The sequence below is a fragment of the Trypanosoma theileri genome, assembly GCF_002087225.1.
Source record: "Trypanosoma theileri isolate Edinburgh chromosome Unknown TM35_Tth_34_V1, whole genome shotgun sequence".
NCBI lineage: Eukaryota > Euglenozoa > Kinetoplastea > Trypanosomatida > Trypanosomatidae > Trypanosoma > Trypanosoma theileri.
The window spans coordinates 223,648-236,866 of NW_021639876.1; the positions used below are offsets into that span (position 1 = coordinate 223,648).

The window sequence follows — 13,219 nt, forward strand, 5'->3', positions numbered from 1 at the left end:
TTTTTTTTTTTTTTTCTTTACTTTCTCTCTCTCTTTTTTTTTTTTATATTTTTTCTCTTTTAAAGTTTCCATTTCGATTCCCTTATATCTGCAATGGCGGATCACCCGGAAATGCGCAAGAAGCGCGCTCTTACACCAGACAGGGATGAGGAGCTCGACAACACTCCAAAGTACGCCGATCAGGCAACAATGGCGGCGCGTCGGGTTGTGCGTGTTCGACGCTCCACTCCACAAGAAACTGCTGCACCATCGCTAAGTGGTGTCTTCAGTGCCGTCTCGGGTATATCACCAGCAAGTGTACCGACTCTTACCACGAGATTTGGTTCTGACGGCGATAAAAACAGCAATAATAGTACAGGTGAGAAGAATATTTCTATGCCTTCTTTTTCGTTTGGTGAAAAGTCAACAGGGTCCACTTCTTTTTCGTTTACAACACCATCAGCAGAGAAAACTTCTGCTGAAACCCCAAAGTTTACATTTGGGGTTAAGAACGACAATGTCACGAACACGGCCACCACGACAACGACGACGAACCCTACTGCTACTACGACTACTACCAAGGATAACAATAAGGATAACAACGGTACCAGCAGCGGTGGTACGTCGACAACGCTCTTTGGAGGGGCGTTTAATTTTGGTGGAACAGTAAATTCTTTCTTGGAGGCAAAAGAAAAAATGGCCAAAGCAGGAGATGCTGCGTCTGAGACAGCACCGACTTCAGAATCTCCAGAGTCGAATTCTACTAATGATGCACTCGCGAATGCAACACCTGTAATAGCTTCAACTGGTGAAGTGTTGGCTTCTATTCCTGCCAAGTTATTTGTGTTCAAGTTGGAGAGCAATAGTTGGGTGGATTGTGGCGCTGGTGATGCGAAGGTTAAACGGCATGAATCTGAGAATTCAAAAGGGGATGAAAAAAAACAGAAGTATTTGTATCGCCTTATTGTTCGAGATGGTTACACTCTTAACGCCCCACTATGCAGCAGTTTCCGTCTAAATAAAGCAGAAGATACACACGTCATTTTCGCGATGCCATCAAACGACAAAATTACAACATATTTACTGAAATACACTGGACAACAAGCTGCAACTCGTGGTGCTGAGTTTACAAAAACTCTAAAAGAAACACTTGAACTAGCTCAGGCAAATTCTTCATAATTAGTAATCTTTGGTTTGCAGAAGTGAAAAAGGGGGCAGAAGGAAATATTTACTAAAGGCAAGAACATTAAGAGAAATATCTCTATAAAGTGGTTGAGTGTGTTTTTTTTTTTTTCATCTGATTTTATTTCGGTGTTATGTTTTCATGTTATTATTATTATTATTGTTATTGGTGTAGAACATATATATTTTTAACAACGAGAGAAACTGTTTTTTTTTTTTTTTTTTCTTTTTCTTATTTTCCATTCTTCTTTAACTCTGCCCCTTCTAAAACTTATGCCTGATTCTCTTTTGGGGTTTATTTTATTTTTTTTTTTTTGCTATGATGATCACGATACTACAGAAAAGGACGAACGGTGTAACCCCATTCCAAAAAATAAAAATAGATCGCTAGGGTAAAAAGAAAGAAAAAAGAAATATATATATATATATATATATATATATATATTTATATATATATCGAAGGTAACCGAAACGTATAACGGAAAGGCGAATAAATAGTAGAAAATGGATAGACCATCTGATCTACTTGATGAACTTTTTAGAAAAGACCCTAATATAAGGCATCTTTTGTCGCCTTCACGAGATGAGTTGCGAGGATTAGACGAAGGTATTTCTAGACTCAGTAGGGAATACGATCGTGATCCAGAAAATCGTCATATTGCATTTGAGTATGCCACTCTTATGATTTCACATTCCCGTAGATCTTTTATTGAGAAGGGTTTATCTATCATGGAATTGTTGGGCTACAGTGCATGGAAACGGCATTGGGACGGTCCTTCATCTCCAGATCTCAATAATTTAGAAGGAATGACAAGCGGTGAAACTTTAGGGGATTCAGGTGTTGTACGGGGGGAAGTTGTAGTGGGAGCATCAGCACCTCATGAAAGACTGGTAGTGGAGGATGATTATAAGATGAATGAAAATGTTGTACCAATTTCTGATCTCGCTATTCACTACTATTATTTGGCAATAGGATGGATTAAGTTGCAGAAGTTTGATAAGGCGGAGGCTTCTGTTAATCATATGCTTCAGTTAGAGCCACATCATCGTCAGGGAATCGCATTAAAACAATTTATTGATGCAGAAATGACACAATCTCGTGTGACGACTGGTTTGGCGAGTGCTGGAGTTGTTGCGGCTGTGGCAGCAGTCGCTTGCTTGTTTCTGCGTAAATCCTAATATATATATATATAGTTGTTGTTTATTACCAGGGATAATTTCTTGTTTCTTGTTTTTTTTTTTTTGTATAAAGGTTCAAGAAGACATTTAGTCTTGTACTTTTCAGAGTGTACGTGTTATATATATATATGTTTTTGTGCGTGTGTGGTTTTTTTTTTCACTTGAGAGAACCTCTTGTGATTTTGCCATTCATTTTTTTTTTTTTTTTTTGTATCACTCTCACTATTTCTTCTTTTTTTCCCCTACGCACATCATTTAATATATCATGACTTGTGGCTCTATGAAGCAGCGGATCACTGCAGAAGTCAACAGCCCTTCTTCTTCATCCTTCCTTCCCCTTCTCTCACTTTTCGGTCTCTTATAGCCCCAAGAGAAGGAGATTGATAGGAGTGAAAACTCTCTAGTCTCTCCTCACATCCCATCTCTCTCTCTCTCTCTCTCTCTATCTATTTATTTATCTATTTATCTATCGTTGTTGTTATTATCGGTTATTAGCAGTGCCATGCTACGCCGTCTCCTCACGCTGGGCAACAGCAACACACTTCAGATACTGTGGGCCACACGGCAGATTGGAAAAACAGCAACACGAGTACAAACACAACAGCGACTAACACCTGTAGTAGTAAAACGTGGAAATGCACAACTAGTCAACCGAGGACGACAGGTAGAAACAAAGGTAGTTGGAAAGATAAATAAAAAGAGCATAGTAAATAATAAAGGGGCAGTCAGGAATGTAAAGAATAAAAGTCAAACGACTAGAAATAAGGCGACTGTGGAGAAAAAAAAAGCAGTACGCACAAAAAATACAGTAGCTGTGTCTTCACAACGACAACGAAAGACTACAGAACGTAAAACTGGAAAAGAGACAAAACGCAAACGTCCACATGCTCACGCCGTTCAGAAGATGAAGTATAATAAACGGGTAGCAGCCATTGCCAAGCTGTGGCGGATGCAGAAGAAAAAGAATACATCCAAAACTTTGACGAAACTCGGCAAGAAGTAGAAAGATACAGAAGGAAGAGGGATAAAGAAAAAATCCCTTCAAAGCGGAGAAGAAAAAAAAAAAAATGTACGAAACAATAAAACTATATCTTGTATACATACATACATACATACAACATCGACCGGTGTCAAGATGTTTTCTTCAGTAAAAGGGGCCCGGTAGTCAACGATGTTTTATTTTTGTAAGTAAGTGCTTCTTTACAGATGATTTGGTGAGATGTGTCTAGTTTGGAAGTACATTAGTGATTATTTATTTTCGTTTCTTACATTGTTATTATTATTACCATTATTATTATTTTTCTTGTAGTCTGGGATCTGTAGTATACAATTGGGTGGGAGAGGGTCTTGGGGGGAAAGATTAAAAGAGGCGTATGGGAAGAAGTTTTTTCTCCTGTTGTTTCTTATTCTTTCTCTTTCCTTTCCTTTCCGTGATAGTGATGGTTTTTGAAACCATTAGGGGAAAAGTCATATATTCTCTTTTTTGTTTTGTTTTGCTCTTTGTTTTCCTCGATTCCTTTGCTCTTACTTCACCTCTTTATTTGTTTCTTTTTTTTTTCCGGCTGCTATTGTCGTCGTTGCCGCATCTGCTTGCCTTTTTTTTTTAACTTTGGATATCAAGCAAGCAAGCAAGCAAGCACAGAGAAATATATATATATATATATATATATATATATATATATTTATTTAGTCATACAAAGACTCAGAAACGGTAGAAGAAAAAAAAAAAAGGTTAGAGGAAAAGAAAAGAAAAAGAAAAAAAAAAACTCATTAGCACGGAGAAATAAATGAATGACCTCTGAAGGAAGCTGCAGTTGGTACGTTGGATTCAGTGAATCAATAGGGGGAACTACGGAGAAGAAACTTGCAGATCTATGGCAGCAATTGCTGAACAGTGTACGTAGTGAAAAAGCTCTTGAAGAGGCAGTAGAAGGACCTAGAACAGACTGGAATCCATATAGACCTGCTCGCGGTGAACATCAGCAGCAGCGTGTATTAAATAGTGAAGTCTATGAGTGGAGGTCAACAATACCTGTAGACTCCCTCTGTGTTATGGGGACAACACTGTCTATAGATAGATCAGAAAGGAAATTATCAAATGTGAGTCATGAAGAACAAAAATATGGAGTATTGGGGAAGGAAAACGTAGTGTCAACGAAGGAATTTATAGGTGATAAGGGTAGTAGTTCTGATGATAATAAAATTGCCTTATTCTCTAAAAATAAAAATGAGGCAAACCATGTAATAAATACTACTTTTACTACTACTACTACTACTACTACTAATAATAATAATAATAATAATAATAATAATAATAATAATAAGAGTAATTTTAAAGATAACTATGAATCTTCAATGCAAACAGTTGTGGATACTATATTTAATAACTTGTGGCGAACAGTTGCTGTACCATGGATTATGAATCATTACATGGGTGGACAATCACAGCAAGAAGATAAGAAACGGAAAATAAGTGAAAAACGAGGAGGATCTCAACTACGACGGCGTTTTTCTCCATGTGTGGATCGAGCTAAACGCCTCTCAATAGAATCAGGTTCAGTTAGTGATGATATGCTTAACCGCAGACGCCCAACAACAGGGCCAGCGTTTCAACGTGTTAGAGCAGTAGCGCGGACCAAGTTGTTACTTCCTGCTGGTGTAAAAGCACAATATCGTTCAGCACACTCTTCTACTACTAAACCGTTACAACAAATTGTGGTATCGCGATCAAAGAAAACTACTTCTGCAAGCCCTTACTATTCATATTACCAGGATCAGTATCAGTCTCAGAAGAAACAACAACAACAACATTTAGGTGTGGTGGCAAAAGTAAATACCAATTTACCTGGTGATTCAAACTTTCCTAAACAAAAAAGGCTTAGTTACTCAAAACAAATGACGGCATTGTCGCCGAGAAAATCTAATCCTAGTGCTAGACCTAATGTTTTGGGAAATTCTCTTTCGCAGAAGCCACTAGTTCATAGTGGACGAACAGCTGCTTTAAGTAGTGGTTTGGTCCCTCGCGATGGGTCTCCACAGTTTATTAGAATGAGTTCAAAAGAGAAACGAATTGGGGTATACTCTGAGCCTACAGAAGGAAATGTTATTTCCGCTCATGGTTCTCCAATTAATCGTGCTCGTAAATTGGCTCCTTTACCAACAAGAAAAAAACAATCATCATCTCCAGTATTACAGCGACAACAATAAAGAGGTTTGATATTGTTTATTTTATTCTTTTTTTTTTTTTTGTTTGTTTTGCGTTTTTTTTTCTTTCTTTTTGTTTCTTTTAGTGACGCATCTCGAGACGTTTTTTTTTTTTTTTCTTTTTTTATTCTTCATCTCCTAAGATTACTTTCTTTGGATGAGTGAGGTCTTGCGTTTAATTTTTTTTTTTTTTCATATACTTTTTTCTTATACCAAGCTCGGATTGCTTTTTTTTTTTTGTTGTTGTTTGTTTCTTTTCACTCCCTTTAGATTATGTATTTTCTTTTTTTTTTTCTTTTTTTTTTCGTTATTGGTTTCTTTACTTTCTTATTACTTTTCTTTGTATCATTTTGCTTTTATCTGTTTTATTTTTTATTATTTCTTCGTATTTCTTTCTTTCTTTCTTTTCCTTTCTGCTACTAATGATCATCTGGAGTAGTGTATTGCTGTTATCTATAGCGTTCTCCTCACGTTTCCAGTGACAGCAAATGAACACTCTCTCCGCTTGTCCATACTGTGGCGTGCAGCTCGGACTTTCCTCTATAAAGACACATGTGGCTCTATGTGAACATCGTTCTAGCCGAAGTCGAAGTAGTAGTGGCACAAATAATAATAATAATAATAAGAAAAGGGTTTCTGTTGTTTCTCTTCGACGCAGTCGGGAGAGTGAGGCAGAAGCACCGTATAGTTCTGAGACGAGTCCCAGTGTGACGACGTTAATTCCTCCGCATTCCGCAGGGCATTTGGAAGGGCCGGCAACATTTCGTGTGGATTTGCGGTCCATCTCTAGTGAGAAATCAAATGGAGAAAATAATGGAATAATGGGGAATCATTGGACCTATTCGGGTTCGAAAAAACTTGAATGGACGCGTCGAGGTTCCCCTTCATTACCTTCACCTCCACAAGCTTCTAGAGATAGACAAATTGAAAAAGAAGAAGAAAAACCGAAGAAATGGGAAACTTTGGAGTCTACAAATGTGAAATCTTCTGAAGATCCTAATTATATGTGGAACAGGAGAGAAAACCATGGAGAAGAAAATGCAACAGGTAATGGTAATGGCAGCAAATCTTCTTCTGTTGTTGACAATAATCAACTTGCGGAAAGGGTTTCTCAGTTGGAGATGATAAATAAAGAATTACGTGATTCCTTGACTTTAGAGATAGAAGCACGAAAAGAATCTGAGAAGAAACTTAAATCTTTTATGGATTCCACTGAGAAAGAGATATCAACCCTTCGTGCACTTGTAGTTGGTGCTAGTAAAAGTGCAGAGGCTGCTCATTATAGTGTTAGAGATGTGGAGAAACGATTAGAAGTAGTTGCGACATGGGAAGCAGTTGAGGAAGTTCAACAGAGATTAAATGATTTACTTGCATCTCCAAATATACCGCAACATTTAAATGGAAGTTCATCTAATACAGTAGAAGGAGCTGTTTTAACAAGACTCTATATTGATAATGAATCAACTCAATCCAATGACTATAATAAAGATGAGTTGTTTCGTGAGAGGAAGATATCTTCATTGAAACGAGAAAAAAAACAACAACAACAACAACAACAACAACAACAACAACAACAGCTGCAGCAGAAACAGCCGCAACAGTTTATATCGAATGGGACACTGTTTTTAAACAAAGATACTGGAGAAAAGATTGCGGAGCTTCTTCATTTGGAGCCGACCGCTGTTATACGCACACATAATTACAAACCAGCAATACTTAATACAAGTATTACCTCTGGTAGAGGTTAAGTGGGTACATAACTATTACTATTACTACTATATATATATATATATATATATATATATATATATATATATATATATGAAGTTTATTGCTTTTTAGAGTTTGTACGTATCGTACATTGTTTATTTGGAGACCGTGAAGAATGCCAATCTTTTATCGTTTTTAATGATGATTTTTGTTGTAAATATACTATCCCTTTATCTCCTTTTTTTATGGTGGGGCAATAACGCCTACCTTATTTCTGTAAACTTTATACATATAAGATAGATATGCTTTTCTTTTTTTTTTATTGTCTTTTTCGATCTCTCCCTCTCTTTCTCTGTACGTACACACACACTCACTCACTCATACGGGCACTCCTCACATGATCATGTGTAAACAATTTACTCATGCCAATTAGTTCTAGTACAGAAAAGAAGAAAAACAGTTTGTTATTCAATATCTATCTATTTATCTATCTATCTACTTCTCTTTCTCTGTGTGTGTGTATATATATACACTTCCAGATTAGCAAGGAATCTGTTAGGTGGAGATGCCTCCCCGTCGTCTCTGCAGCCACTGCGGTAATGAGAAGGCTATTCTAAAACGTCCCCGCAATGGTCAATTCCTCTGCCGCGAGTGTTTCTTCCATCTATTTGAAGAAGAAGTACACGCGACGATAGTTGCCGAGTCCCTCTTCACTCCCGGTGATGTTGTGGTCTGCGGGGCGAGTGGCGGGAAGGACAGCACAGTCCTCATGCATCTCCTCGCCCGTCTCAACGATCGCCACAACTACGGCGTGCGGCTGCATCTTCTCAGCGTGGACGAGGGAATCGCCGGTTATCGCGATGAGAGTCTCGCCACCGTCCACCGCAACGCCGATCACTACGGACTCCCACTGGAACTCGTTAGTCACAAACAACTCTACGGATGGGATATGGATGAAGTTGTGCAGCGCGTAGGATTACGTAATAGCTGCACCTTCTGCGGTGTATTTCGAAGATATGCACTTGATCGTGGGGCTGCTAAACTGGGCGCTACGAAAATTGCTACTGGACATAACGCAGATGATATGGCAGAGACGGTATTGATGAATATGTTGCGTGCGGACCTTCCACGCTTAGCACGATGCACTAGTGCCGTTACTGCAGGAGAGGGACTTGTTCCTCGTGTGAAACCACTCAAATACGCCTACGAGAAGGAGATTGTTCTTTATGCTCATCTGCAGCAATTGGACTACTTTACTACAGAGTGCACCTACAGTAAGGATGCCTTTCGCGGCGAGGCACGGATGCTTCTCAAGGAACTTGAAGTACTGCAACCACGTTGTATTCTCGATACTATTCGTTCAGCGGAACGTCTACGTGTAAAGGAAAAAGAGTCCGTTCCGGAAAATCCACAAAGATCTTGTATTCGATGTGGTTATGTTACAAGTCAGAAAATCTGTCGTGCCTGTGTTCTATTGCAATCCCTTAACGAAGGTGAACCCATGTCAGCTGTACGAGGAGAACAATTACAAGGAATACGGGGAGGAGAAGAAGTGAAGGATATGGAGGATGTTTGAACATATTTTCAAGTCGTTGAAAATATACAGCTGCGGATAAAACAATATATATATATATATAATCTAAGTGGTTTTTATTTCTTATTTTTGATTTACAGTTGCTTATTGGTTATTTTGTATTGTTTCTACCACCTTCTCTCTTTTTTTTTTATAGAGGTTCACTTGTTTTCTGTTCTTTTTTCTTTTTGTTTTCTTTTCTTTTCTTTTTTTGCCCCTCCTATATATCTTTTTGTTCTTCTATTTTATTGAACACACAATCTATTTAGTATAGGTTACTGGGTTTGGTTCTGTTTTTTTTTTTTTATTCTCTATAAGCAGTTCTGAACCCTTCTGTTTTTCTTTTTTAATATTATTCTGCGTTCTGCAGGTGGTGTTTAAGCTACCTCAGATAGGTAGCTGAAGAGGAGACATGCCGTACATTTCTAATGGTCAGGTCCTTGAGAAGAAACCATTTAGTCTTCTCGATTTTTTCCTTTCCATTTTTCATACGATCAGGCTATTCTTTTACATGCTATTCTCTTCCGAACCGCCCAGGAATAATGGGCAAGGGCGTAGTAATAACATGCGGCCAGGATCCATGAGTAGTAACTTTGGTGGTCGTTCTTTACGAGGTTCAAATATACACTCACTTCCGAAGGGATCTCTTTCAGGCGGCTGTGGTTCTTCCTGACGATAAACATCGCACGAGTCTGCAGTAAACGCAATATATATATATATAAGACTCGTGCGTAAAATTTCAATGCACACACATATCATCAATTTCTGTTTTATGATTCTACAGGTGATAAACCCTTATGAGGATCCCTGTGGATGAATTTATTTTATTCAGCGTAATAGCTGGCAGTTGATGATAAGTATAAAATATGCATTGATAGTCACTTTTGTAGCAGAACAACTATGAATTTAAGAAGAAGTGACTCAAAGAGAAAAAAAAAGTAAAAAAGAAGAGAAGAAGGTAGGAGGACTAAGCTCTTTCCCTTTTTTTTTTTAGTTTTTTTTTGCTATTTATCATTAATGTCTATATCTTGATATGGGCACAAAGCTACGTTTGTCTCTTTTTTTTTTTTTGTTTTTTTTTGGGGGGTTTTTCGTTATATATTTCCCTCCTTTTAAATGTGATTGCATATTTATTATTATTACTTGTATCCATTGCGGTTCACAGTGGGAGGTTTCTGCAGTGTAAGTGTGTGAAGATCTTCTGTGTGACACGGAAACATATATATATTGTGATTTTGATATTATATTTTTGTTTCTATTATCAGAAACTATTCCTATTTCCAACGTATTTCCTTTTTATTTTATTTTTTATTTTTATTTTTATTTATTTTTTTTTTTTTTCACAACAAAACAGTAGTAGTCGTGGTATTTCTGCGGAAACCGCTTCTTTCTCACTCCTTAACAAAAAAAAAAAAAAAGAAAGAGGCGATTAGGAAGAATAGAGAAAACAAACAACATCAGCAGTGGTTGGATTGAATTATTAGATCGTTATTGTTTCTCTCTTCCCTTAGGCATTATTCATGAATAGAAGTGACTTCTCGCGACCCTCATCGCAGCGACTACCACCTGATCTAACAGATAGTCAACGGGCCGATATTGCCGAGGCCTTCCGCATTCTCGATGTGGACGGCACTGAGACGATCACACCTAATGATCTCAAAGTAGCTCTTCGCGCCTTGGGTTATGAACCGCAGAAGGATGTTATTAAGAAACTTGTGGCTGAGATGGACAAGAGCGGTGTCTCTAGCAATCTCATTCTTCCTGAGTTTGAGGCTATCATGAAGGGAAAGTTCTTCGCTGAAGATAGTGAAGAGGTGGCTTTGGCATTTTCACACTTTACGAAAGGGAAATCAGACTATATAACGCTTGATGATCTTAAGCGTGTTGCCCAAGAAATTGGTGAGGATATGCCAGAAGATATTTTGCAGGCGATGATAGAAGAAGCTGATGTGCTTGATCATGATAAACGTGTCTCAAAGGAGGAATTTCTTCGGATGTTAATACAACCCAAGGAGAAATAATTGTTTTTGTTTTTTCTTCTCTTCTTATTTTTGTACTGCAGCAATATTACTTTACTGGGGTTCTAGAGCAACTACAAAAAAAAAAAAAAAAAAAACATGCATTACAATGTACAGTTCAGTGAGAGTAGGAAGATAAGAGTTGTATTACATAAGTGTAAGCAAAGCGAAGATTATTATTATTGTTTTTTTTTTTTTTTTTCTTGTTGTATGTAAATGATAGGAAAAAAAAAAAATATTGTTTTTTTTATTTTTTAATGCCTTTATTTTTATATATTTTTTCTTTATTTTTTCCCTTTCCTTCACTGTTTTATATGTTTTTTTTTTCTTTTCTTTTTCTTTTTGATTTCCTTCTTTAAATGATGTGTGTGTCTGTGTATTTTTATTTATTTAATTTTTTGTACCTGTGTAACGAAACCACACACATACAAACAAACAAACGATTAATAAACAAAAAAACAACCAAAAAGTGAAAAAACGAAGCGTAACCAAGAGCAATTTAGCACGCCAATGGATGACGCTCTGCGGCAGCAGCTAGAAAACGCACAAAAGGCGTTTGACGCGCAGAACTACCAAACCTGCGAGTCCATTCTCCAGTCAATGCCAAAGGAAGATCTGCAGGCCCAACACAATCTCGCCATTGTGCGGCTGCTGCTCGGACACGCCGATGTGGAACAGACCATCACCGCACTGGCAGACGGCGCCGCAGACGAGAAGGACGTCAAGTCGGCCGCCGTCACTTTATTGTATGAGGGACACGAGACCGCACACTTCAACCGCGCGCTGCTGCTCGCCCGCTCTGGACTCGTGCATGAGGCCGCCGTCATTCTCCGCGCACTGCTGGGAATGCACAGTAGCATCGCACCTGCCGTACTTGTGAGGGCTGTTTGTCTCTTTCAGACCATCACACGCACATCACCAGGTGGACGTAATCGTCAACGTACAGATGATGAAATGATTCAAAAAGTACTCACCGAGAATATGAGTAAATTTGCAGAAACCCCTGCACTACTCAGTATGGTGAATGGTGCATTCGCAGATATGAGTAATATTCATGAGGTTCCACATAACTCAGATGTAGAAGGTTCTGTATACTTTAACAATCTCGGAGTTCTTACTATGACAGATTCTAAAGTTAATGTGGCATCACTTTGTTTTGCAAAGGCAGAAAAAGCCGCTGTTCAATGCAATGCTTTTTTAATGCGGCAGCCTATCGTTTACAATGCTGGTCTTTGTGCTCTTATTCGAGGTGAATATGAAAGTGCTATTGCATGCTTTCTCTCCGTACAAGAACTTATGAAAAAGTCTCCCTTATTTTGGGTACGTTTTGCTGAAGCTGCAGTTGGTAAATTACAAATTCAAACACGAAATAAGGCATTAGAGGAATATGAACGAATGCAAGATCACTTTTCTGAACAATTACGAAGTGGAAAAATGCTTCCTAATTATGAATATCTTTTATTACCTGGAGCTGTTATTACTCAAGGACCTCTTGCAGATCCAAAAGATAGTGCTGTGGATACTGCATTAGAAAGTTTGGTTGCCAGCGCTGTTCAAAATGCGTTATTTTTGCTTTTACCTCAAGGGTATACTGCTTCTAGTGCTATAGAAGCATTTCCGCATAATGTTCAACTTATTCATTTTGCCCTTTTTTATTGGTGCGCTCTTGAGACTTGTCGAAAGAATTACGCTGTTGTGGTAAATGTGGGGTATGATCTCCTTAGTTTGCATGAGCGCCGTCCGCTCTCACCAAATCTTCATGCTGCTCTTTTTTCATATATGGTGGAAGCATTAATACATCTTAATGAACCAGATCGTGCTTTAAAGGTATTACGTCGTTCGTCTTTATCCAGTCTCGTTGTTGGTTCTTCTTCAGAACAGTTGGATAGCCATCAGCAAAGTCGTGTGGAGGCACTTTTTATTAATTTGGCTATTACACATATTGCAAATGGATCATGGAATCAAGCCACTTCTGTTGTAGAATCTCTTTTAACGTTGATTTATGATAGTCGTGTGGCTAAAGAGAAGGAAAATGACAATAGCAGCAACAGTACCAATAATAATAATAATAACAACAGCAGCAGCAGTATTCAAGGTGTGGTGCTTGTCTATCATCTCCTAGCCGTCTTCCTGGAGTTAGCTCAGGGTAATCGAGAGAAGGCTCAGGAGGCCTTATCACGTGTTACTTGGACTGCCTGAGTCACACAACTCATGAAGAAAGAATTTATATGATGAAAAGTGAAAGAGGAGAAAAAAGGAAGAAAAAAAAAAGATGTGGAAGAGAAAGTATGTGCGTAGGAGGGAATTTTTACCTGTTCTTAGTTTTTTTACATTATGATTTACGTAACAAAACATATTGAGAGAGAGAGAGAGA

At 38.1% G+C, this 13,219-nt stretch overlaps 8 protein-coding genes across 8 annotated transcripts; all 8 read left to right on the plus strand.

The window, feature by feature from the left end:
* Positions 1-93: 93 nt before the first annotated feature.
* Positions 94-1,158, plus strand: TM35_000342070 (uncharacterized protein; the record flags this gene model as incomplete). The annotated part of the gene is made up of 1 exon (XM_029029105.1): positions 94-1,158. The coding sequence occupies one exon, from the start codon at positions 94-96 to the stop codon at positions 1,156-1,158; it is 1,065 nt and encodes a 354-aa protein (XP_028879661.1).
* A 507-nt stretch (positions 1,159-1,665) lies between these two features.
* TM35_000342080 (uncharacterized protein) lies at positions 1,666-2,340 on the plus strand (the record flags this gene model as incomplete). Its single annotated transcript, XM_029029106.1, has 1 exon — positions 1,666-2,340. One exon carries the CDS (start codon positions 1,666-1,668, stop codon positions 2,338-2,340), a length of 675 nt encoding a protein of 224 aa, XP_028879662.1.
* Positions 2,341-2,842: 502 nt separating this feature from the next.
* Positions 2,843-3,343, plus strand: TM35_000342090 (uncharacterized protein; the record flags this gene model as incomplete). The annotated part of the gene is made up of 1 exon (XM_029029107.1): positions 2,843-3,343. The coding sequence occupies one exon, from the start codon at positions 2,843-2,845 to the stop codon at positions 3,341-3,343; it is 501 nt and encodes a 166-aa protein (XP_028879663.1).
* A 788-nt stretch (positions 3,344-4,131) lies between these two features.
* Positions 4,132-5,547, plus strand: TM35_000342100 (uncharacterized protein; the record flags this gene model as incomplete). The annotated part of the gene is made up of 1 exon (XM_029029108.1): positions 4,132-5,547. The coding sequence occupies one exon, from the start codon at positions 4,132-4,134 to the stop codon at positions 5,545-5,547; it is 1,416 nt and encodes a 471-aa protein (XP_028879664.1).
* Positions 5,548-6,032: 485 nt separating this feature from the next.
* Positions 6,033-7,292, plus strand: TM35_000342110 (uncharacterized protein; the record flags this gene model as incomplete). The annotated part of the gene is made up of 1 exon (XM_029029109.1): positions 6,033-7,292. One exon carries the CDS (start codon positions 6,033-6,035, stop codon positions 7,290-7,292), a length of 1,260 nt encoding a protein of 419 aa, XP_028879665.1.
* A 527-nt stretch (positions 7,293-7,819) lies between these two features.
* On the plus strand, positions 7,820-8,830 carry TM35_000342120 (cytoplasmic tRNA 2-thiolation protein 1; the record flags this gene model as incomplete). The annotated part of the gene is made up of 1 exon (XM_029029110.1): positions 7,820-8,830. One exon carries the CDS (start codon positions 7,820-7,822, stop codon positions 8,828-8,830), a length of 1,011 nt encoding a protein of 336 aa, XP_028879666.1.
* A 1,517-nt stretch (positions 8,831-10,347) lies between these two features.
* On the plus strand, positions 10,348-10,848 carry TM35_000342130 (centrin; the record flags this gene model as incomplete). Its single annotated transcript, XM_029029111.1, has 1 exon — positions 10,348-10,848. One exon carries the CDS (start codon positions 10,348-10,350, stop codon positions 10,846-10,848), a length of 501 nt encoding a protein of 166 aa, XP_028879667.1.
* A 507-nt stretch (positions 10,849-11,355) lies between these two features.
* On the plus strand, positions 11,356-13,044 carry TM35_000342140 (uncharacterized protein; the record flags this gene model as incomplete). Its single annotated transcript, XM_029029112.1, has 1 exon — positions 11,356-13,044. The coding sequence occupies one exon, from the start codon at positions 11,356-11,358 to the stop codon at positions 13,042-13,044; it is 1,689 nt and encodes a 562-aa protein (XP_028879668.1).
* Between the last annotated feature and the right edge of the window lie 175 nt (positions 13,045-13,219).